Below are 26141 nucleotides of genomic sequence, written 5' to 3'. Positions count from 1 at the left end.
CATGTCTGAGATCCCTATCTCAGACGCGGTTACACAGTACCTACTTAAGGGCCGGTTGTTTCAACAAACTTAGACGGACACGTAACCTTTAAATATGGCGCTAACGAACGTAAGTAAAGAAAAAGCGTTGATTCAGCATCTATTAGCGCTAACGTTCGTTAAAAAGTTACGTTTACGTTAACCAGTGCTGGCGCCATTGGTGATCGTCAAATCAGTTCGTAACTTCATACTTCTTACAAACGGAATATTTTATTTACAAATTATAATGAAATCAATTTAATTCAATGCTTTTAATGGTAGTTTTTTTGAAGATGAAAGAGAATTTGTAAGAAAGAAAAAGTGCTTAAAATGCGAAGTAGCAATATTAATAACTATGTATATAATTTAATATACTTAAAATGAAATTAAAAAAAGGATACGGAGAAGTAAGTTAATTTTTAGGGTTAGCTTCGCAACCAAAATAACAATGACGAACAGTTTTTTGTACAATGAAGCAACGCACTTAAATTAACAGATGTTTAAGTTCGTCTACGTCTGTTAAATTTTAACGAACGTATCTTACGAAGACCAATGGTTTGAAACAACCGGCCCTAAGTCTAGCTTTTTTACTACGTAACGATGAATATTCAATGTACTCTGTGATGAATAACACGACAATTACTATTGTTTAGTAGTCAATATTTGAATTAACCGATTAACAATAATCGTATTAAACGTTTTTATGTGAAAACAAGTAATTATAACTAATGAGAAATACAATGACGCCATGAATTCTCAAAGTTTGTTTTGCAACTAAAGTTGTAGTCCTTGAAAAAAACCGGTTACACGATAAGGGACAAAAAATAGGTAAAACGTTCCTTTATCAAGCTTTATTACTCCATCTACGAAAGGGACACTTGACGGCAACGTTAGTTCCGATTTTCGCCACGCGCCAAAATAGCCTTGTCGCACTGTAGAATATTTTTCTTCTCCATGGCTCTAGAATATTTTTAATGTTGGTACTGGTATTTTATGACATTTTTATAAAAATCAAATCAAGCGCCATAATATTTTAGGAACTTTTGTGTTATTTTTCAAGAATTCTGCAATCAATTAACGCTATGTTTATTGAAAACGCATGAGATATATTTTATCTTGCTTCTGTGCTTATAAGTTTCACTTTTACGAGTGTGTACTTCTCAATAAAAGTGTTTCATATTTGTGACAATTTGTTTTTAACCGTGGCGAACTGCGGGAGAGGCAAATTTTATTTGACAAGTTAAAATGGCGGCCTCTTTTGAACTCAAAAATGTTGTGTTTTTGGTGATCACTTCTCAATAAATAGTGTGTACAAGTTGTGTGGGACTATGTGAATAAGGATACACATCATATAATCATAATGGATCAAAATTTGGACGACTCGTTAAACCTGGAGAGTGCTATGGGTGTAAGTGCTTTAGTACACCAGTTTTTAAGTTTATTTTTATAATATTGTTGAACATATTTTGAAAGATGCTTTAAGAATTATTATACTTTAACTCTTATATTGTTAAATCAATATATAACTGTACAATACATTCAAATTATATGATTTATGTTAGTTCAGATTTACATGAAAGTTTTCTTTTTGTAAGGTTGACTTTGAGCAACCTGAGGATATAGTGGTGAGCGAAGCTGGCATGTCACTCGGACCTGCGCCACATGAACAGAGTATTCCAATGGAATTTGAACACACTGAAGAACAGCCCATTCTCATGGATACAACCAATGAAGAAATTATTGGTAAATAAAATGCAGTCAGTCAGTCAGACTGAAATATATTTTTTAAGCGTTATTTAGCAATTTATTGTGTGTATTGGCAATGTAAAATATTGGTGATTTAGTATTTTGCTTTTTTGCAATATTTGGCCTCCTTAAAGAGCAGTTCAGTAAGCACAGAGTCCTGACCATAATAAACAAAGATCAATAAAGTTGAAAAGATTTTAAGTGATTGCAAGCGAAGTGAAAGATTTAGGCACAGTTTAATAGCAGCATAATAAAGTTTGTATCTCTATTATTAGTAAAATTCGCAATTAAAAGAAATCAATATGAGCATTGATCTTCTTAGTTTCAGAGTTTATGGGGGACCAGTTTACTCTGCAGGAGTATTCTGTGCAGAGCGACCAAACCACTGGACTGACCACAACAGTCGAGTCTAATGTAAGATTTGTATGCTAATCTTGTCTAAAATTCTAGATCTAGCAATTAGTATGTTCCCAGAACTTTTTGACAAGGTTTACAAAAGACTGCATAATGCCTATCAAGTACCTACCCAAAATTTGCATGCCTATATGGCAAAATAAGTTCGAATCTATGAAATATGACTTTATGTTGGCACCATTGCAAATCACACAATAATAAACCCTCAGTTCTGCATGGAATAAAGCAAACTAAGCAATGGTGCCAACATAAAGTAAGGCGTCAAGTTATAGTGAATGGACAATAGACTGAGAATTAAATACACAAACCTGGCTGAGATCTGATTTTATACAATGCACTAAATGTTCAGATTAGACTACTTGTTTTGCATGCACTATAAAGGCTATTTCATATATCTGAACAAAATATTTATTATTTTGCCATATAGGCATGCAAATTTTTGGGTAGGTATTTGATAGGCATTATGCATATCTTTTATAAACATTGTCAAAAAAAATCTGGAAACAAACTAATTGCTAGGCCATGTTGAAAGTAAATAAATATTTATATTTGTTTATTTAAAGTAATAATGTATGAATGTTACAGCAACAGCACATACTAGCGTCTCAGTCTGATACAATGATAGATATCCAGTACCAGCCGCAGTTAGTGAGCACCATCAAACCTGACATGTTGCCACCTAAACTCATCACTGTTAAGGTGAGCTATATTAAATGTACGTCCGAATACAATGTGGTTTTATAAGTGGGAGGTCCTGGGTTCGATAAATAAATAAATATATAATAATAATGGGATTAATTTAAAATCCTCTGCCGTCCTGGCCTCCAATGTGTGGAATGCCCTTTTGGCGTTTGTTTCCTGTCAATTTTGTGGGCAACTGAAAGCTCAGCCAATTACTTCCACCAGGGTACAATACAACTAAGGTACTAAACATTTGTAATGTTTCCAGAATGTGCCAGCAGCCCCGCCAATAGCCAAAAAAACCCAACCGGTCTTAGCACCCGCGCCGCGACAAGTGGCAATCGCGCCCAAACTGCCCAAGCTTGTGGCCGCGAAGACATACGCGCTGCCCAAAGAACTGCCCATAGCTCCAAAGCCTATGAACATGACCTCCAATCGTGGCCAAAGTCTGGTGAAGGTGTCTATAGCTAATGTTGTGCAAGGCGCTACTAAGGGCAATAGTGTTTTAGGTAAGTTACATCTTATTAGGTAATTTCCAGGATAAATAGCCATACAAAAAATCACGTCGATGTGTTGCTTGGTTATGGCATGGTCGAGGAACTGATCAAGAAACAAACACTCTTTACATACTTACATAAGGGTGCGTTTCCATTGATGCGGAGCTGTGTGGAGTGGAGCGGAGCAAACCGTGAATAGGCAAATCACACAGTTTCCACTGATGCGTCTAAAGTTAGCGCCCCTAGCAACTCAATCAGATGTACAGAATGTATTACTTTAAGATAATTTAAAACTTTTCTTAAAATAATTTTGAAGATAAAAATAATTCCTAATATGCAAATTTGTACTAGCTTTTACTCCATCCATACTAAAGATAGTACGGTCAGTCTGTGAATGTAGTTGTTTTAGTAAAGTAAATAGACGTTATTATAAGAAATACTATGTTACAGCACAAATAGGAAAGCAGTTAATAATGGTGCCGTCCGGGTCTCAGAAGATAAAACTTGTGTCTCCAACTGGTACTGTGCCCAACATACAGTACATTAGAGCAGACTCTGATCAGGTGAATAATATCAATAGTTAAAACTTTCTCATACAAGCATCCCCTATTTTACCACCCTTATGGGCGAATTTTCCAAAAATCCTGAAACACGTATTTTTTCATTTGTGACCAAAAACCCAAATACCAATTTTCATGCAAATAACTTGAAAAATGACGGACTTTCATACAAACTTCCAGCCCCCATTTAACCCACTTAGGGGTGGAATTTCGAAAAATCCTTTTTTAGTGGATACCTACCCTTTACAAAGGAATAACCCCTCCAAATTTTATGTCTTTAGGACCAGCGGTTTAGGCTGTGCGTTGCATATGTATATGTCAGTCAGTCAGTCAGGACTTTGAATTTTATATATATAGATCAGAATCGATCTACTACAAGCTGTAACAAAAACCCAATGACTAGTACTTAGACTAAAATCTTGTGACTTGTTTCAAATAGCTTTTAATATTTATTTTTCAGGCACAATTAATTGCAAATAAAAATGTCAGCAGTACACAGAACAAACCTGTTGTGACTAAGTTATTCACAGTTCAAGGTAATAAAATTTTATTAATAACTTTTGTAAAAAATATTAAAATTTATTAATTAACTTTTGCAAAATTTATTTTTCCTTAACTTACTTAATAGTAAACTGGTTGTAGTAGTCCAGCGGCTCCCTCTTTTAACGGCGGGTCTTTTAACGCTACACCTTCTGACCCGAGGATGTCATTCTTGCACCTTAGGATCCAACATCTATTGATTTTCCAAACTATGTGCCTGGCCCATTGCTATTTCAGCTTTGCATCCCGATGAGCTCGGTTGCTCTAGTTCTCCTACGGATCTCCCCATTTCTGATTTGATCACATAGATAAACTCCAAGCATAGCTCTCTCCATCGCCCGCTGAGTGAATGAGCTTTCATATCATATCGAGCTCATATTTTGGATCCATACGTCATCACTGGACCTTTGTACTTAAGTGTAATACAGACTACCCAATAAGTAATAACTTCTGCATTTTAGCGTTTAAGCCGCGTGAGTCAAAATCGCGGCGCGTGCGCGAACTGACTCCCTTGAAAAAGGACCCCGGATGGGTTCGAAACTAGTCGGGCTAACGTCGACTAAACACGTGAGTACAGCCGGGACAGATATTATTTATAACTTCTGCATTGTTGTAGGTCCGCCGAAGTTCGACCCATCGAACCAGCCCGCAGTAATCACTAAGATAATGCCAGTGGGCAGCGGAAAGATCGGCGGCTCGCCGCGTATCGTCACTTTGCCGCCAAAGAATGTGCCCTTTTCTTTCGGAAACAAGGTAACACTACGAAAATGGCCGCCAAATCGAACAGCTGTTTTGAGGCCGCCATCTTTTATCAAGGTAGTATTAGATAGGGCCCACTTTGTCAATATTCCTACGGCGACGCGATCTTTTGAGGGCACTCGCGTAAGTATATCTCTGAAAGGATAGATAAGAGCAAACATCATGAAAAAAGAGGAGTTTACTGAATTTTAGGGTGCAGCTCTATGCGAACTGAACGTGTTTGCGCAGTGAGCTTTCCATAAGGTAGGTATTATAAAGTATTCTGTGGTAACGCTGTAAGGCTACAGACAAATCTGATGGAATTCCCATGTTTAAGCTGTGCGTTGATAGATCAGTCAGTCAGTCACTTTTTCCTTTTATATATTTAGATATAGACTAGCGGACCTGGCGTGTGCTACTACGCTAAAAAAAGAATGTGCCTATTGTTTTTTGGCCTAAAACCATCTTCACATTAGCCTTCAGGTAAGGGCATATCGTTTGGATGGTTTCAAAACCAAGGTAAAAACATTTTTTGGGTTTTATTATTATATTAAGAATTAAGATGATTAACAATGGAGTTTTGGTCTTACCATATGTATGATCATCAACTACCAATATGGTTAGTTGTCATGAATTTTCGTATTTCAGGTATTGATGGCTTCACCTTCAAAGCAAGGTCTAGTGAAGTTGACAAAGAAACAAGAAATTATAACTATCAAGTCACCAACTGCAAAGTTATTGCCTGCTCCAGCGCTGGGTATGTGGTATTTACTTTTATGGTAATAAATAAATAAATAAATAAAATAAAATAAAATAAAATAGCCTTTATTCTCTGATACAATAGTTATACATCTTATATGACTAACTAACCATATTACTAATTTCTTATTTCCTATTATTTAATTATCCTATCTTATATAATTTATTCTAAAAAAATTGGTAACACCAGCAATTTACTGATCAGGTTGTCCTCTTTGGACATAGGCCTCCTCTAGCCTTCTCCATTTTTCCCTATCTAAAGCCAATCTGCGCCAACCCTTTGGCAGGTCGTCCTCCCATCTCATACTTTTATGTTAATTGATGTAAAATAGCGGGGTACATACAGCGTTTAATACAATGATTTGGATTATCGATATTTTGAGGATTCATGCAACTGGGCCGAAAAATCGATAAGAATAATAATTATTGTTATCGATAATTCGGATTATAATTATTATAATCCAAATTATCGTATTAATCGTGCTATTTACCCGCTATTTTACATTATAATAAACCTAAACAACCTTTATAAGATTAAAAAACCTGCAGCTGTCCGGTTTTCTACCAAGCAATGTTAGAGCATGCATTAGCCATACAGAAATTCTGTCTTAGATTTTGTATGAAACTTGTCACCTACTTTACGCTTTGCGGGCCAAACCAATGCGACATGTTCTTTACAAGATCAAATTAGTAAAACAGCCTCTGCACGATTTCTGAGTGAATAGTGCTTTCCAACTGGATTACTATGATATCAACGTTAGTAATATAAATGTTCAATTTAAAAAATCGGAAAAATTAGCGTTTTGTACACCTGCCTATCATTTTTAGTACCTTTGTAGCTTTGACTTCTTACTGAAATTGTATAAAATCGTTTTTTATAATTTCATTTTATTTGTATTATAATTTGTATAATCCTTTTACAGTCCCTGTCAGCAGTGGCCCTGTCAAAAACAAAGTACTACTAACAAACACAACGAAAAATGTCGTCTTTAAACCTACCACCCCACCTAAAGCCGTTGAGGTAATCCATACTAATATTATTAATGCTAATGTGTGTCTGTCTGTCTGCTAGCTTTTCACGGCCCATCCGTTCAACCGATTTTAACGAAATTTGGTAATAGCCAGAGATAGCTTGCATCCCGGGGCCTTGACATAGGCTACATTTTATCCCAGAAAATAAAAAAGTTCTCGCGGGATATTTTAAAAACCTAAATCCACGCGGACGAAGTCGCGGGCATCATCTAGTAACTCTATATTTTCATAATTTTTATGGTAGTGTTTTACTCACACTTCAAGAAAATTTCTAAATATTTTTTAAATACATAATATCAAATATTTTTTAAAGACCATAAAAGTAGCTTATCGCATTGCTGGCAGCCCGCTACTGAACACGGGTTTCCTCTTAAAATAATAAGGGTTTAGGCAACAGTCCACCACACTGGCCTAGTACAAATTGGCAGATTTCACAACCTTTGAGATCATTATGGAGAATTCTCAGATATGAGAATAGATGTCTACAAAGATTTCCTGGCGATGTTTTCCTTCACCGTTATAGCAAGGGATATTAATTAATTGCTCGAAACGAACATAACTCTGAAAAGTTAGAGGCCTGTGCCTGAGATGCAACTCTGCACCTCCCGAATAAGAGACAGAAGTCTTAATCACTAGGCTATCACCGCTTTGGTAGATGCATATATTCGTAAGCACTTGTAAAAGTTTATACGAATATAAAAAGATTTTCATTTCATTTTCATTTTCATTTCATTTAACAGTTACACTTAGGGTGAAATCTATAGAGTGCACTCTGACTTTGCTTAGACTTAAGACAGTGTTTAAATGAGACAGATGTATATCTCTCACATAAATCTCTCTTTTTTAACTCAGTCGTCTAAAGTCTGAGCAAAGTCAAAGTGCGCTCTATAGATTTCAACCTTATTCTGAATTGTGTGGTTCTAGGTGACAAATGATGGCATTCAAGTGATCGAGAGTCAAAAGTCCCAACTGCATCAGATCAGTGTGCCGGGCAAAGGTGTAAGTAAACTTAGTTGCTTAAGGCAGAGTGAACTAGAGTGAGGGAACTCTCGGTTTGATCCTTGAATCGATGATATGTCAAATATTAGGTTATGGATGACGTAAAATCATAGAAAAATAGAAATACTTTAGGGCTACTAGCATCAAATTTTATAGTCCCGATAGGTCAGCGGTTAAAGGAGCGAACTGAAATCCGAAAGGTCACTGGTTCAAACCTCACCGTTGCACTATTGTCGTATAGTACAGTTGGAGGGGAAAGAGGCCTATTAATCAGCGTGAAAAATTGGCTAATATTCTTTAAAAAAAAAATGTACTAACATTGGCGCCTCCCAGTGACGTGGAAGACTAGAGGTTTTGTTCCCTAACTGTCGTGAACAAGGGAAAATCAAAGAGTTCCCACAGGACACCGATAGAAGTACTCCACAAGATGCAGCGTTTTATACTACCAACATATTCCAACGCACATTTGTGTCCAACTAAACTAAATTTTAAAAAAACGCATTGACTTGGACAGCCTGTAATGTTGCCTATGTTATGAGTGAGAGAGAGAGAGAGAGGAAATAATAGATTAAAACAAATATCGGTTCTTTTAATTGATTATATTGGCTGGGTAATGCGTAAGCTGCCCTTATGGGTGAGCGAAACAGAGAACAGCTTCGCTTCTGTCGGGTGTTCAACATGATTTTTTGATTTTTTTAACTAACTTTACGGCTCTGGGTTCTAGCTCTTTTGAGCCTAACACCTTAACATTTTTTAAAAAATTGTTTCAGGTTCAATATGTTCGCCTCTACAAAAACCCGGCGCCCAAACCAGTGGCCAAGCCTGTTAACTCTAAAACATTTGTACTGACTGATAGTAAAGGTAAGCTGATTCATAACATTTTTTGAAATAAAACTTCCGGCGCGCCTTGAGAATAAAGGTACTCGCACATTACACAAACTTGACGCCGCCGCCGACTCGACTCATAGTAAAGCACAGAAATGTAAGCTTTATAGCGTGTTTCTTACGGTGTAATTTTCAACATTTAAGTGAAAGAAGTATTATGACGCGTACCTAGTTGTTTTTCGAAATTTAATTAGAAATGATAGTTTCGTTTGTGATTGGTTGATGACTCAAAATGGTTAGCGCCTACTGAGATTTTCGCCTCTACCATGTGTATGGGATTATTTAACACTTGAGTTTGCAATACTAACTTGCAGTTTGTTTGAGTGTAGTTTTGGGGTCAGGATTCCAATGTACTGAGTTTCTATAATAAAAAAGATTTTTTCTAATTTCTATAAATATTTGACAGGGAATATAATCCAAATGAAAGCAGAGAAAATGACACCTGGACAGCCGCACTCTCTCGTGGTAACGAGCAATGCAAACACTAGTACAAGTATGTAGTTACCTATTTATGGAAAATTTAAGTAATTATTCAATCACACTAATAATTATTTTTTAATTTTACGATGGCTAAGTAGTAGTAAATTATATAACACATAATGGACTAAATATAATTATATTAGTCCATTACGTGTGTTATAATTACACTAATATTCTGAATGCGAAAGTTTGTGTGTATGTTTGTTACAATTTCATGAAAAATATTGGACGGATTTGGCTTGAATGGAGATAGATTATAACCTGGATTAATACATAGGCTACTTTTTATCCCGGAAATCTTGTTCCCACGATATTAAAAATTATACCCTCGCGAACGAAGTTACGGGCATCAGCTACATATAATTATAAATCTATTTAAAGACACCCTCAGGGCTAGCCCTCGTCTGCGCAGGCCTCGAAAATGATTTGATATTATTTAATGGGACTTTAAAATTTAACTGACGAATTTTTGTGGCATTATATCGACGGTTTTTGTGACAAGGGGGAAATGTGCTCATACCATTAATATTAAAGATGTACACCGTGTATGCATAAAAAGTAAAAAAGCAAAAATAATTTTATTCATAAAACTTAAAAATGGAAGGAATGAAAGATAAAATTCAAAATATTTAAGTTTTATATTGTTTGTGACAGTTACAGTACGATTCAAACTTAAATGCGTCCCTGAAGTTTGCGCACGACGTTGCGCACCACACACATTTTGGGTGTCCGGGGAAGCGGGGAGGGTAACTGCGCAACTGTCGCAACTTCACGCAGACGCATTTAAGTTTGATTCGTACTGTACATGTTTGTAAAAAGAATGTAATTTTTCGATCTTAAATATATAAAAGGAAAGGGTGACTGACTGACTGACTGACTGATCTATCAACGCGAAGCTCAAAGTACTGGACGGATTGGGCTGTAATTTGGCATGCAAATAGCTATTGTGACGTAGGCATCCGCTAAGAAAGGATTTTTGAAAATTCTACCCCTAAGGGGGTGAGATAGAGGTTTGAATTTTGTGTGGTCCACGCGTACGAAGTCGCGAGCATAAGCTAGTTTGAAATAATTGTAATAATGAATTAAGAACTTTGGAACAATTTAAATATATCAAGTCAGTTTAAAGCTGGCTGTGTTTGTGGAAGTGTATATAAAATTGTGGTTTTTGTTGCAGCAGCGTCTAAGCCTCTACATAAACTTATGCGAATTGCACCAGTTGTGACGAAAACTACGCAAGCGGTTACAGTAAGTACACTTTTTGTATAAACTATGGTCAAAAAACTGATATAAATAATCATAACCGCGCATACGCTTTATATTGAGATCAAGGATTGATATAAAAAAGATTCATAGCATGTAACAATGATTATAACATTATTAAAAAAACTGGTCATATCACATTTGTAGAGCGTTTTTTACTCCCTCTTTAACTCTCGTGCACTTTGTATCTTCTGTCTCTTACTCACCACCAATTACGAATTTCATATGCCATGTAACATGAATGTAACATGTCTATGATATAATTTCTGAGCATGTAAATTAATTATATTACTGTACGTATTTTTCAAGACCTATGTATTTAATTATTACCAATACCACCTCTAATGAAATATTTTATTTTTAAGTTTTATACACAGGCATCCATACACAAAACCAAAATGGTCCACTACGGGCGCTGCCCTTTACCTTCGGAACTTTTTTTTCTTTCTTTGGTCAAAGTGTTACTAAAAGGTCAGATAGTATCACAGGCAAAGCAAACATTGGTACTGGTTCTGAGCACAACCTAATTTTAGAGTATTCGCATCCTCTTCTTACTAATGTAATGAGAGTTTTAAATTTAATTTTTAGATGGTAAAACCCGTGATTTTAGCGCACAGTCGCGAGCCTACTGTTTAAATTTGTAGCGTGCAGTAAAATTCAGAGTCTTTAAATGTAAAGTTTATGTTGTGTCCCTTTTTAGCATTGTTTAAAAAGAAAAGGATGCAGATACTCTAAATTTAGTTTAGAGAAAGACAACGGAATCGGTGCTACTGTCGTATCAAATATTGTTGAAAAATGTGAAAAAATTTAAAATATTGTTATAGCAACCCGGAAGATCATCACAAAGTCTCCTAGCCCCACTATCGCCTGTCCACATAATGACAGCTGACACCAGTTTACCCGAAATCAAACCAATATTAGAGGAGCCAGAACTGGAACACAACGAGGTCACAGAAGAGGAAGCGGTAGCGAAGTCAGAGGAGGTCGCGGACGAAGTGGAAGAGATTGACTCGAAAACGGCGCTGCGGCAACTCATAGAGAACACTGTGACGGAGGACGCGAACTTGTGCGTGAACGAGGTTGAGATCGAGTATAAACAACAGCCGCATGTGAGTATTAAACATATTTTGAATATTAATGAATATCATAAGAGGAAGCGGGAGCAAACGAGGTAGCAAGCAAAAAAAGAGGTTGACTCGAACGCAGTGTCTGAGGATGTGAAAGCGGCAGAGGTAACAGACGAAAAACGAAAATGGTGACGTTGACTCGAAAGCAGTGCTGCAGCAATTATGACTATGTCATTTGATTGTCAGACTTCATACTTCTTTGAGAACACACATGGAGAACTGTCAGGCACGCAGGTTTCCTCATTATGTTTTGTTCATTGTTAAAGCAAGTGATATTTAATTGCTTTAAACGCTCATAACTCTGAAAAGTGCCCAGAATCGAGCCCTAGATCCTTCTGAATAGGTGGTCAAAATTTTAACCACTAGGCTTTTTTTTATGGTTCCGTTCCTCAAGGGTGCCAGTGGGATCCTATTACTCCGCTGTCCATCCGTCCACCTGTATGTCTGTCAGCGGGCTGTATCTCGTGAACCGTAATAGGTAGAGTTGAAATTTTCACAGAATATCTGTTGCCGCTGTAATAACAAATAATAAAAATTTCCAAATTGCCACCATGAAAATTTAAGTGTTGGAACTAATGGTACGGAACCGTTTGTGTGCGAGTCCGACTTGCACTTGGCCGAATTTTTAGTAATTTACAAAATAATTCCAGAGTCCGGTGCAAGACAATAGCATGGACAGTACGGAGCAACACGAGTTGAGCAGTCAGTCGGAAGAGCAACATTTGATAGTGCTGCCTGCCAAGTATGAGCCAGAGCAAACTGAAACTGAATTAGCTATAGAAGGCATACAAGACAGAATGGTAACTATTCAATGCTAGCTTTTACCTGCAACTTTACATGGATTTTAGGCTTTTCAAAGATCCCGTCGAATCAAAATCCCTTGTTATTAAGTGCCTACTTACGCGCTTCTTCATACAAACGTATTACGCCTATTATTATATTCTTTGTTGTTCTAAATCTATACCATCCATATCCATATATCGATTTTATCTCTCCATTATCTATGCCCTAAAACAATTAAAAATAACCTAAAAAAATTTAAAAAAATAATTAAATAAAAATACAAATAAACAAGTAAAATTGTACTTATTTCAAAAGTTGAAAAATCTCTGGCAAATTTTGAGACAACTTTGTGCATAAATAAAGTTTCTTTCTCCAAAGGTTTTCTGGGAGAAATTTCCATTTGCGATCAGACCGCCTTTGTTTTCTTCTGCGTATCATTTGTGTAAAAGATTTAAAAAAATATATTATAGTCATTTATTTCAGGCAATTATAAAAACATTTGAAATATACTTAATACTGCTATAACCGCTCGATTTTTGAATACAGGATGATGATTCGCAACAGATGGATAACACGATAAACATGGACAACACGATAAACATGGACAACACGATAAACATGGACGACAACGAAGCAATGAACAATACGTTCGATTCGAGGCTCCTCGAAGCGATCAACGACACAGGCACAGGTTCGTTACAATTAAACTTATTTTTGAAACAACGTTGCTTCTCTAAAATACTAATTATTTGTTCATGAACACATGATTTTTTCCTTTATTTATGCTATAACACTTACCTGTCAATTTTCATGATTCTATGTCAACAGGAAGTACCCTTTAGTTTTTCTTGACAGAGAGACCAGACAACGAAGTAATCCTATAAGGGTTCCTTTTTCCTTTTGAGGTGCAGAACCTTAAAAATCAAGATGGCAAATTAAAAATAATAATTAAAAAGTGCATAATATACCGAACCCTTTGTATGCAAGTCTAATAGTCAAGGTTTTTTAATATGTATTTATTTCCAGAGGCAGTGCCAACAGAATTAGGCCTCCGTCCACGCAAAGCGTGCAACTGCACAAAGTCTCAATGCCTCAAACTGTACTGCGATTGCTTCGCCAATGGAGAGTTCTGCAACCGCTGCAACTGCATCAACTGCCACAACAACTTGGAGAACGAGGAGTTGCGCCAGAAGGCCATCCGGGGCTGTCTGGACAGGAACCCTAATGCCTTCAGGTAAGATTCTCGTCCTGAAATACTTAACGCTTTAATAATTTAAGGGACGATTCGTAACGTTCCTGAAAAATATGCCAGAAAGGAAAAAAATATAAGGGAAAACCAGAAAAAGTGCGGTCTCAATGACAGGGACAACGCTCTACAAATCTGCTATGTACTTCAAAAGGTCGATGTACATTACTTTCGGCCGCGTACTGTAAATTTATCTTATTCCATTACGAACCCGTATAAAATATTCTTGATTAATAACTAGTTACGAAAAGACGGAGAATTTAATCTTATTTCGTAGCTGGTTACGAAAAAATAGTTACCAACGTGGATAGTACCATGTTTTAAGGAGACATATTTTACAGGCCCAAAATTGGCAAGTCGAAAATAGGAGGTCCGGAAATAATCCGGCGGCACAACAAGGGATGCAACTGTAAACGAAGCGGCTGTCTCAAGAACTATTGTGAATGCTATGAGGTAACTAAAAATAGTTTTTTTAACAGTGTGCTTTTTATTTTTGCTTTTTATTTATTTTGTATCTAATTTCTTAATCTGGAGGTGGGCGTTAACAACTGTAACATAATTTATAACTAAAGCAGTTGTTACCGTTCTTTACTTGCAATGTAAAGAGAACAATAAAGATTTTTTCATTTTTTTTCAATTATATTATATTATGGCTAATTCCGTTGTACATAATCTCTAAACTAAATTGGCACATTTAAATCTATTGCTATCCTTTTCATAATGTTGCTTGCGGAAAAGGATAGCACTAGATTTAGACCTGGTAATTTAGTTTAGTGTAGAGATTGTGTACAAGAGAATCGGCCGCACTATAATTACTGTAAATGCTAATGTCAAACGGTTTGATTCAAACATGTATAGTCCGCGACATGTTCAGATGGCTGTACGGGTGTCTGGGGCCTTCTCTCTCCGATTGGCATCTCGACCTGTCGCGTACCTGTGTGTGTGTCGATTTTGATTTGAGTCAACCCATTTCTATGTTGCATATTCTTCCAGTCTTTTATGTCTATAATAATAATAATGATCTTTATTTCAGGCAAAATGTACCCATATTATTACAGAAGTTATTAAAAATTATAAATAAAATAAAATAAAAATATTAAAATCTAAAATAAAATAATAACAAAAATAAGTACAATAATGTATATTGTATAGTATTTCTATCATTATTTACGATTCGCACTGCGATGCTGCGTCAACCAATACCGGTAGATGGCGACATCCAAGTGCTCAGACATCGTCCGGAGAATCTCATTATTAGAGTGGCGTAGTCGCTCCCAAAAGGAAGCTATTCTGAAGCGTATAATTGCGAAGAAGTCGGGCATTCTTGCCGATGCAAACATGGTCGACGCACTACAAAATCGCGGTAGTTTCATCAGGATGCGGTAGGCATCATTGTACTGCACCCTGATGGCACCATACGAGCGTCTTTTGTAGTTAAACCAAAGTTGACAAGGTTTTGACAGAACACTCTGAAAAGAGTGTTCTTTACCTGTTCATTGCAGCGGAAAAGTCTACACGCGATCATGTTGCATCTTACGGCAAGCGCCCTCCTCTCGCGCTCAATATCGTTATCGTCACTGAGGTTCTCCGTCAACATGTGGCCGAGATACTTGAACTTCGCCACTCTCCGGATTTCCACGTCATTCATATACACCGGAGGGACACTGTCCGGACCCTTCCCACATCTAAAAACCATCATTTCCGTTTTGGAAACATTATATTTAAGTCCATGACTTAAAGCGTATTTTTCACAAATACTTAACAGCTTCCGTAGCCCCTTGATAGAGGGACTGAGTAGCACCATATCATCAGCGTAACTTAAGTTGTTAATACAAACTCCACCGACATGACAACCGATTTTGGTGCTTCTCAGCTCCTCTATCAGGTTGTTCACATAGATGTTGAAAAGGTCCGGCGATATCAATCCACCCTGACGTACACCACATTCTAACCTATAATCGTTAGAAAGTGTTTCGCCCCATTTCACTTTGTTGCTTTGGTTTTCGTACCAATATCTCAAAAGATTTATAACATTAGATGGCACTTTGTGTTTATTGAGTTTTGACCATAGCAAATTATAATTTACCAGATCAAAAGCTCGGCTCAGGTCTAAAAAACAGGCATAGATACTAGTGTCTCTGTTAGTGTAATATTTAACTGTATTTTTCAAACTGAAAATAGCAGAATCGGTTGAGACATTGGCACGAAAACCAAATTACGCATCATGGATACTGACATTTTTCATAAGAAACGGATGTAAAAGTCTTTCGAGTATTTTACCAATTATAGTACCCAGTGATATGGGTCTATAATTGCTCAATTTAGACAAATCTCCAGTTTTGTTTTTGGGGATTGGAACCACCACGGTTTTCATAAGGTTCTTAGGTAAGTAATTAAACCTAATACATAAATTGAAAAGTGTATACAGAACTCGACTAATATCCTCGCTAGCATAGAGCATATGCTCGACACTCAAACCGTCGTGACCCGGAGACTTCCCACGTGTCATTTTTCTTATCTATGGCATTGTTTAGACAAGTATGTTCTATTGTTTGTCTTCAAACTTTCATCAGTATAATACATATGTGAGGTTTGAATCGAATCGTTTAACCGTCTAGGAGGCCCTTAACACCTAACTTATTTTTACAATTTGCGTAGGCGAAAATAGCGTGTACGGCGATATGCAAATGCGTCGGTTGTCGCAACGTTGAAGAAACATTAGAGCGTCGACATCGCAACCACGTGCCGCGTCTCCTGCCCGCGCCGCCGCCCAGCGTGCCGCTTGCCCCCAAGTTGGTATATACGTCTGTAGTTTTTTTTAAATAAAGATAGCGAGCAAACGAGCAGGCGGGTCACCTGATATTAAGTGATTACCGCCGCCCATGAACATTTGCAGCACCAGAGGAACCGCCGATGCGTTGCCGGCCTTTTAGGAATCTGTTGGTCCGCCCCTTGAATAACCCCATGTTGTAATCTAGTGGGAACACCGCCGATGGGAGTTTTCCCATTCCGTAGTCTTCCCATTTTATGTACTTTGACCTTATAGTGTTTCGGTACTCGGAAAATAATGTTGCTTTGTTTGTACTAGGCAACCCTGCAGCTTCATGACGACAGGAGTGATAGAAGCCGTGTGCCAGTGCCTCATAGCGTCCGCGGTGGACAACAAGGTGGAGCCGGAGCAGAGGGTGACGGACCCTGTGCGCAACGTCATCGAGGAGTTCGCGCGCTGTCTGCAGGACATCATCAGCGCCGCGCACCAGAGCACGTCGGTCGGAGTGATGGAGGAGGTGAGTGTTGATGCAGCATGACAGCAGACGTAATAGAAACCCACGTGAGTTCCTGGCGCTATACATTATTACAAGAAATAAAAGTTACGTTTTACATTGTTTTAGGAACCCGCGTGATATTCGAAGGATCGTTCTCTGAGCGGTGTACAGTGATAATTATACAGCAATAATATATTCCACAAGTGATAGTTTAAATTAAAATTATATAACTAGAGCAATCAGTGTTTAGTGCAATCGCTATATTTTTTTATAATGTTCCTATTACTAATTTGCTATTAAACTTCATCCACTTCATAGGGCCGCACTAGTATATAGATATAATATGTTTAGGATTTACTTTCGGAACGGTATACCAATTATATTAATAAGTACTCTCATATCGGAGCTAAAACCTCTCATATCGTCATGAGAACTTCTTGACTGCTACCTACTAATTCTATTAATATAATAATAATAATAAAAAATTAGCCATGTTTATCATAAGTAATATTCCCATTCCCTCTCCAACTAAGCGTAAAGCTTGTACTAGGAGTAGATACGACAATAGTGCAAAGGATGGAGTTTGAACCGGCGACCTTTCGGATTACGGTCCGCTTCCGTTGAGCTATTGAGGCTAATTCAGAGTTTGATTCAGGATTGGGTTTTAACTTATGAGCAAGGTTTTTTAACCCATTCATTGTGCGAACCCTCGGTACGCGAGTCTGACTCGCAATTAGCCGGTTTTTTTCCTTTACTTGTGCTATGAGACCTACCTACATGCCAAATTTTATGATTCTAGGTCAACGGGTAGTACCGCATAGGTTTTCTCGACAGACAGACAACAAAGTGATCCTATAAGAGTTTATTTTTGCGGAACCCTAAAAAGTATGGTACAGTTGCCCCAACTGACCTTATAACATTGATATCATAATATCGACCCGGTAGAAATGCGGTTCTATGTAGTGGGTATAAAGCTTTAATAATACGTTATTTTCTATGTATAAAAAAGACTGTTAAATAAATAGTAATATTGTAAAAAATATGCTTGTGAAAATTGCTTAAAATGGAATATACTGTAAATACTTTAGGCAAATTGGATACTAGGATATATCAGATGTTTAACACTGTTACATCAGAAATGTGTAAATAATGTATATTGTATGTTATACTAGTCATAAGCATGTGTCTTATGTAAAAATATATTTGCATAAGGTAGAAATGTAAATAATAGTGAAATACTTAATAAAAGAGAAATTTTTACTCCTGAAAGTCGCATATCTTTTATTTTATGCCTTCTCATTTTTATAAGAAAGTCCGTTTTGGCTTTTAGTTCGTCTAAGTGTTTAATGATTCAAAAAAATATTTTGCCAAAAATAAAAGCATTGCATCTTCAACATAAAGCTCAATTTAAATACAGATTAACAGTTGGACCGCGCCTACCGCAACCGAAACCCAGAAATATTAAACTTTTCCCTATACCAAACCTACACCTTAACCTTTACACCTTTTTAACTTTTACACCACAGTACCGAAAAAATAAGCGAATAAGTACATAAGTAGATATAATTCGCAGAATTCGAAGGACACATTTTGACAAAATTTGGTAAAAAGTAGATTCTCATGAATGAGTGGATTCTTACGTTTAAAAGAACATTGTTAATTCAATAGGGTCGATGTTGCGGGCAAAGTAGCAAACTTTTGTATTCTATTAAAAATAGCACAGCACACTAGGTTCTATAAATACGGCCGGCTATTCAGTTTCACGTGTGCTCGGGTCGGGTTGGGCTCTGTATTAGCAACAGTTCTTTGTTTTGATACCAAAATGAGTATTAAATATGAAGTGAGAACATCAGATAAATTAGGCAGGTGTGTATTTAATTAAGGGCCATTTTCAGCTGGCTTCACACCAAAACGGTAACTGAACCGTAGCTTCTAATTTTGCCGAAACTGCGAATGGTTTCTTTGCTAGGAGTGTTTGTAATTAAAAGGATCAGTTTAGAATTCATAACAAGCAATAATTACAAATTGTTTCAAAGGATGAGTATTTTTATGTGCGTTAGTCACTTTATTCCAACAGCGCGCGTGCAGTCAACTTACACTTTTATCAAAATGCAATCTAGTGCAGTACCCGGCAGGAAACATTGCACATCGAACTTTAGAAGAGATAACGGTTGCATAGAGCGTTGTCCCTGTCGTTGAGACCGACAAAGTCATTAGTCAAATAGGTATGAGTGACAGGGACGACGCTTTACGAAACCGAAATCTCTTTCTAAAGTTCGATGTGCAACATTTCTTGCCCATAGAGTAGGATGTTTCGGGTACTGTACAGTACTTACCTATTCGTATTCATTGCTATCAATATTTTTGAATAAGTAGGTTTAAGGTACAGTTCCGTAGCCGACTGCACTGCAGCAGGCGAAGTGTCGCCGCTACAGTTTCTGTCAGTACCCTTATTATAAATGTGAAAGTGTGTTTGTTTGTTGGTTTGCCCTTCAACCACGTCGCAACGGTGCAACGGATTGACCTGATTTTTTGCATGGGTATAGTTTAAGACCTAGAGAGTGACATAGGTTAATTTTTATCCCGAAAAATCAAATAGGTTCCCCGGGATTTTTAAAAACCTAAATCCACGCGTACGAAGTCGCGGGCATCAGCTAGTATTTCTATAAAATAACTTCCAGAGGGCCTAACAGGCGCCCCGCGAGAAAATTTTGTCTACGCATTATCTCGTGTTTTTTCATACAAATAAGACGAGTAGACAAAATTTTCTCGTGGTGCGCATGTTAGGCGTGCAGATAACGTGTCGCTAACCACGGAAGGTATTTCATATCATCATCATGGTCAACCCATCGCCGGCTCACTACTGTCACGGGTCTCCTCTCAGTATGAGAAGGATTTGGCCAAAATCTACCACGCTGGTCATGTGCGGATTGACAGACTACACATATTTGCGCACATAATGGAGACCTCCCAGGCATGCAGGTTTCCTCACGATGTTTTCCTTCACCGTTTAAAGTGAGTGATATTTAATTTCTTAAAACGCACATAACTCCGAAAAGTTAGCGGCGTGCGCGGGACTGAACCTCCGACTTCCCGAATAGGAGGCGGACGTCCTAACCACTAGGCTATCACGGCTCTAATTTCATATAGGTTTTTTTTAAATCTTTATTTTTTTGGGACTTGCCCGACACGGAATACATAGAAAACTGTGACCTGCGGCTATTGCCTGCAGTCGGTTAAGGACTAGATATTATTTGTAGGCAAATACTTACAATAATTCTCTAAGTGAAATCGATTTTATTTTTAACGTTTATGCCGCTGTAGATACCTAATAGCGGCAAATGATATAAGATCAGGGGAGAGGATTCTGTCAGACCAACCATTTGTGCTGGGCCCCAATAGCGATACGTCGCTGGTCTGCTTTAACTGCTACCTGCCACTCATCAGCAAGTTCCTGGTTTGCAAGAATTGTGGTTTGGCTCCAATATGCCCAGGAGATGGATGCCCTGAACAGTTTGCTAGTAAGTACTATCTATTTACTTCTACTTTGTATGTTTTGGTAAAATATATACCTACTTACGTCAAATTGTCGTGGTAATCGGGATGGAAGTAAGAAGGAAAGGCTTGTTTAGTTTCGAGAAAACGGCGCTTAAAGTAAAGTAAAGTATAAATAACCCATGCCCCTTATAGTTTTATCTAAGCGTTTTCGGCACATCTAAAAAATACAAGCAAAAGACCCTAAAGGATGTAAGTTCAATAGTCATAGGTACAATAAAATTGTAAATAAAAAAAGTTCGTTTATTATTACAGAATGGCACAACCAGCAAGAGTGTGACTTCTTCCGGAACTTAAAATTAAATAAAGGATTAAACCCCATGACAATGGTTCAAAATGTCGGATCGTTGCTAGTTTTGCGAGCGCTGCTCAAACAGAACACTAGCCCTCGGGAGTGGAAGGTTTTCAGTGAGTTGGAATCTCATTTGGACAGAAGGAGAGAAAGTAGCGTCTGGGAATACTATGATAACACTGTGAAGGTAGAAAATTGCTTTTTTGTAACTACTTCAATAGCATTAGGGATAACATTTTTTCTCATAGGCCGACGTAAGCTCGGTTCTATCCCACTCTGCAAGTTTGTGTTGCGCTTTGCTTAGCACAGAGTAGGGATATGATACTACAGACAGAAATTCGACGAAGTCGTCTAGCTAGTCTCTAGACAGAACAATTGTGTGGTAAGTGCGGAATGTAGGAGCGAGCCTGAACTGGCCTACGTAATTAGGGCCCTATGTTGTGGTGGTCGATCACGAGATCAAACGACTACTGTGCCTGTCTTTATACTGTGGCGAAAGCTGCTAGACGTGAGGATTTGACTGCGATTGCAGCACTGATTTGGTCTTTCAACTCATCATGCCGTAAACTATGATTATGGCTCCGTGGCGGAGCCTTTCAAAGTCCTGAGTCAATCACTAAAATAGTCCAGTCCCGTCCGTGTTTTTTTAAATACAACCAAAGGAAATAATGAACAAGGAAGAAAAAGTGTTCAGGGCAAAACTTCTCTATAAGAAATATCCAACGACCCTTGGCTTATTTCAGTTTATACAGTCACTTGGGCTCCTCGAAAATGGACAGAGCCAAGACTTGGTCCAACAGATATGTGCTGCGATTGATGTGAACAGTTTTGAAGTCCGCGGTCCGCCGATTCCCGCTATAGGATGCGCTGAGGTGCTACGTGGAGTTTATTTACAGGCAAGTAAAGTAGAAAGAAAACCTTCAGTAGGTATCAGTTATGCACCGCATGTGTTTTGTAGAGTTCTTGGAAGATTTTGCCGTGGCTATCAGCCATCAGAAAGTATTTTTAGATAGTAAACTCCCTCTGAAAACGTTTAACTCGGTGTTTTGTTTCAGGCTTTCTGCTATTTCATCAATTCTTTTAATTCTATGCATACCTTTATATCAATTTTTGCGTGATTTTAATTTCATTTCGGTCCATATTTTAATGTAGTCGTCATCGCTCGGTTAGAGTCCGAGGTCGAACCAAAAAAGTTCGACGTTAGGGGGAGGAAAATCTCAAAAGCAATGGAGCTGGAAAGTTGCCAATGTTCCCCGTGCCTCAAAAATGCCGTCGCGTCGATCCTTCGCTTGATCTCTCTCCGGTCATGTTAAATTGCCGTACCATCACTAGGACGAGGGAATAGAGTGCATCTGTGTCTGCGTACGCATTTGTGCACTATAATATCTCCTGCATAAAGAGTTGTTTGCGTTGAGATTGTTCGCTGTGGTCGGAATTCGGTCAGGTTTATCATTATCATGATCGACCCATTACCGGCTCACTACTGAACACTACGGGTCTCCTCCCAAAATGAAAAGGGTTTTGCCATGTTTCACCACGCTCTGGCCAAGTGCGGATTGGCAGACTTCACACATTTTTGAGAACATTAGGTATACTTAAAGAACTTTCAGGCATGCAGGTTTCCTCTGGAGAACATTATTAATGTGGTACTTAATGTTTTTTCAGGCGGCTCTGTTGGCGCACGACTGTGTCGCCAACACGCACATGTCGATCAACGACAACAACGTGCTGGTGTGCCATGCCAGCACCGACATCAAGAAGGGGGACCCCATTTACTATAACTATACCGACCCTTTGAAAGTGAGTGCAAATTTAAACATGATTTTTTAGCAAAAGCAACATTTTTACGACGGTGAATTGATTTCTTTTTCTTTTTTTCCTCGTACCCGAAGGGGCCAATGGGACCCTATTACTAAGCCTCTGCTGTCCGTCCGTCTGTCAGCGAGCTGTATCTCTTGAACCGTAATAGGTTGCCAACCCTCCACCTCCCATGGCCCCACCAACCTCTCGGATATATGGGCCGAATCGCAGATAAGTAGAGTTGAAATTTTAAATTTTATAATTGTATTTCTATTGCCGCTATAACAACAAATAATAAAAAACCAAGAGGGCGAACTTCAAAATGGCCGCTATGCAAATTAAAAAGTACATAGCGTTATCTTGTTAGTCAAGCGTGATTCAATACTTGTTACAATTTATGACCTTAATAAATTGAATTTCAGGGGACCGCAGTTAGACAGCAGCACTTATTGGTCGGGAAATATTTCCTATGCACATGTTCACGATGCTCGGATGTAACCGAAATGGACACTTTCTTGAGCTCTGCCATTTGTCCCGAGTGTAAGACTGGTTACATGTCCAAGGTTGGAGAGTTGTGGGTCTGTCATAGTTGCAAGAAGGAATCTGAACACTCAGTCATTGGACATAAGGTTCAATGTTGCTCGGATAAATTGGAAGTTATAAGTAAGTAAGGGGGCAAACTCCAGATAGACAAAGCTCATACAATTGTATTTTAGAAAGTGAAGACAAATTCGTACGCTTGTATATTGTGTGACATATATGCGTAGCGACACATATTTTAGTGCGGGTTTTACCTTTTGACACTTAAGAGCGTGCAATAAAAATGACGGCCCGTTACCATACAATAAATTTTATCGATAGTGTAAATGAACTGTCAAAACATTTTTTTGTCCACATCTATCCTTTGTGGACTGTCTCACCGAACCGTGATAGGAAAACCATATTTTGACATTGATGCTGTCATTAAATGATAGATGCAGTCGATTCGCAATCGGCCTGAATCGCTAATGAGACAAAAAAGTTCGAAGATTTTTATATTTTAACTAGCTGACCCGTCCGGCTTCGCTTGGAAGGAATTTCCGATAGTTATTTTTAGTATGGGTCTATATTAAATAACGCATAGTTCTGGCGCATGCCACGTCAGTACTTAATATTCATTCATTTTTACCATCCATTTTTCACCGATAACTAGGTTTTGAAATGTTTTTGCAAATATCATTCCAATATTTTTTCAAATATTCTAGATAAAAAGGACGATAAAGAGTTGGAAGAGTACATTAAACATGTATCGCTAGTGCTAGCTCCTAACCACTACCTTCTACTAGATGCCAAGCAACGCCTCGCGGGCGTACTAAGAGATATTATAAATAGAGAACCCAGACCTACCAAGAAGGTGATGCGACGGAAAATAGAGCTGTGTAAGGAACTATTGCCAGTTTTGGAGACGCTAAGTCCAGGGATTTGCCGTATAAAAGGTAAGAAAAAAAAACAGCAGACATTGACTGGCCGGTGGCTCTACCGCCGTCGTTTGACAACTAGTGTGACGATCGCAATCTTTTCTGATTGGTGGACGCTCTCTCCACTCTCTATATTGGCTGAAATGCATTGTTGCAGAAATTATACCATGTATTTAGCCAATTATAACTATTGAGATTGTAAAAATGATTGATGCAACTTCTCCGGAATCGACACGCGTCGGTTCACTTGGTTACGTAAATAACTTACGGTGGCGCGTCCCTTCAATGGCACTCGCGAAATTATATGAGAGAGATATATAAATATAAGAGTTAACGCGATAGAAAGAGAGGTGTTTATTAAATTTTAGGCCGCAACGCAGCTGAGTTGCACTTTATTGCATCGTACAAGAACCGCTATTTATTTAAACATCTTGATGAAGTGATCCTCCTGTACATGGAAGTAGTATTAAGTAGTTTGTGCTATCACAAACATACTTGCACGGCCATTTTTCTGTTGAAACCGAAAATTTCTACTTAGTGGGTGGGTACTACTATGTTATAATAAAATCCTACATACAGTACGCGGCCATAAGTGATGAACATCGATCTTTAGAAGGAGACAGCAGATTTGTAGAGCACTGTCTCGGTCGTGGAGACAAAGCGTTATATAGGTATGAGTGACAGAGACAACGCTCTACAAAGATGAAATGTAATTTTTTAAGGGCGGATGTTCATCATTTTGGCAGCGTACTGTACAAAGTCTTAAGTTTCTATACCCTATCCGTGGAAAGTGGGTGGCATTTGATGATTCAAAAGTACTTGTAAAAGTTAAAATTATTTAAAGAAATTAGTATGACACATGTTACAAAATTCCGTACAAATGATAGAAACAAAAATCTGTTGGCGTTAACCATTTTGAGTCGCCAACCAATCACAAATATGTTTTGGAAATTCGATTCGAAAATGTTTAAAAAAAACTACAATGTATTTCCTTTCAGCAATCACTCTTTATGAACTGCATGAGACAATCGTGCAGCTCGCAAAGAAGTTATTTGATGCGCGTGAAATCACCGCTTCAGTTTTCCTGGTATGTAATTTAAGGAGATACAAACTACATACTAAATAATTTTGCTGTAACACTCAAGACTATGATTTTAAGCCTATCTCTCGCTAAGACTCGCTAAAAACATTCGTAGTTTTGATTTCTTCCTTTCTTGATTATAGGTTTTAAGCCTGCAATATTTCGATACTAAATCCAATTCGATACTAAATGCGAAAGTGTGTCTGTCTGTCTGTCTGTTTGTCTGTCTGCTAGCTATTAACGGCTCAAACGTTCAACCGATTTTGACGAAATTTGGTACAGAGTCAGCTTGCAATCCGGGAAGTACATAGGCTACTTTTTATCCCGGAAAATTTAAGAGTTCCCACAGGATTTTTTAAACCCTAAATCCACGCTTACGAAGTCGCGGGTATCAGCTAGTCTATCATAGTTGTAGAGAGCTGCAAACTCATACCAAGCCTTTTGTAACAATAAATTAATTCGATTTTCTTCTAGGATGAGCTGTTAAGTGCTGAGAAACACCTAAAACATGCTCTAGAAATGTTAGTCATTGAACCGGGCAACTCTCCTGAAGGCGAACTGTGCGCGAAGGCTTTGGAAGAATATAGAGCATTGAAAATAACAATAGCTAAAGTATTGGACAGCATCCATGCTGAGGGGAAGACTTATTCGAGTGAAAATATTCCCGAGGAAGTGCCTTTACGCCCTGAAATAGATTGAAGCACAAACCTTTCCTGTTCCTGTAATAAACCAAATAAATTAAAACTATTACGAGTAGGTATTTTCAAAAATGCTATCTGTTTCACGCCGCTTCGCTGCCTTCTCGTGAACGACACAAATGTGAACAGCATGAGCAAATTCTCACACACACACTACGACAACGTAGTATTAGTACTAGATTATTCTAGGCAATGATACCTATTAGTCAGTAAATAAAATAATACTT

At 37.9% G+C, this 26141-nt stretch overlaps 2 protein-coding genes across 4 annotated transcripts; both read left to right on the top strand.

Annotated features, from left to right (window-relative positions):
- Positions 1-1023: 1023 nt before the first annotated feature.
- Positions 1024-18300, top strand: LOC117991496 (protein lin-54 homolog). Of its 3 annotated transcripts, none has more exons than XM_069504808.1 (22): positions 1024-1426; positions 1614-1761; positions 2087-2178; positions 2764-2877; positions 3128-3368; positions 3807-3919; positions 4377-4452; positions 5073-5209; positions 5843-5951; positions 6877-6974; positions 7910-7984; positions 8755-8845; positions 9276-9362; positions 10527-10594; positions 11434-11718; positions 12387-12536; positions 13066-13210; positions 13546-13753; positions 14107-14218; positions 16424-16561; positions 16854-17052; positions 17158-18300. In XM_069504808.1, exons 1-22 carry the CDS (start codon positions 1379-1381, stop codon positions 17220-17222), a joined length of 2799 nt encoding a protein of 932 aa, XP_069360909.1. In that variant the 5' UTR covers positions 1024-1378; the 3' UTR covers positions 17223-18300. The 3 variants fall into 3 exon arrangements, with proteins under 3 accessions (XP_069360909.1, XP_069360910.1, XP_069360908.1); XM_069504809.1 differs by having other exon boundaries at positions 10524-10594; positions 16424-16557; XM_069504807.1 differs by having other exon boundaries at positions 10524-10594.
- A 477-nt stretch (positions 18301-18777) lies between these two features.
- Positions 18778-26141, top strand: LOC117991095 (SET domain-containing protein SmydA-8-like). The gene is made up of 9 exons (XM_034978649.2): positions 18778-18897; positions 20356-20552; positions 20842-21065; positions 21622-21774; positions 22544-22678; positions 23101-23341; positions 23923-24153; positions 25134-25222; positions 25691-26141. Exons 1-9 carry the CDS (start codon positions 18854-18856, stop codon positions 25913-25915), a joined length of 1539 nt encoding a protein of 512 aa, XP_034834540.1. The 5' UTR covers positions 18778-18853; the 3' UTR covers positions 25916-26141.

This window comes from Maniola hyperantus, chromosome 19, assembly GCF_902806685.2.
Source record: "Maniola hyperantus chromosome 19, iAphHyp1.2, whole genome shotgun sequence".
Classification (NCBI taxonomy): Eukaryota; Metazoa; Arthropoda; class Insecta; order Lepidoptera; family Nymphalidae; genus Maniola; species Maniola hyperantus.
Note: the sequence above shows the minus strand (reverse complement) of the source record. Positions and strands in the feature narration are given on the sequence as shown.

Excerpts from the sequence above, each read along its gene's own strand:
- LOC117991095 (XM_034978649.2), top strand. The coding sequence starts at position 18,854 with ATGAGTATTAAATATGAAGTGAGAACATCAGATAAATTAGGCAG. Across the intron at positions 22,679-23,100 it reads ACTATACCGACCCTTTGAAA|GGGACCGCAGTTAGACAGCA; the intron begins GTGAGTGCAAAT and ends ATTGAATTTCAG. Across the intron at positions 23,342-23,922 it reads GGATAAATTGGAAGTTATAA|ATAAAAAGGACGATAAAGAG; the intron begins GTAAGTAAGGGG and ends CAAATATTCTAG.
- LOC117991496 (XM_069504807.1), top strand. The coding sequence starts at position 1,379 with ATGGATCAAAATTTGGACGACTCGTTAAACCTGGAGAGTGCTATGGGT. Across the intron at positions 1,762-2,086 it reads AACCAATGAAGAAATTATTG|TTTCAGAGTTTATGGGGGAC; the intron begins GTAAATAAAATG and ends TGATCTTCTTAG. Across the intron at positions 3,920-4,376 it reads TTAGAGCAGACTCTGATCAG|GCACAATTAATTGCAAATAA; the intron begins GTGAATAATATC and ends TTTATTTTTCAG.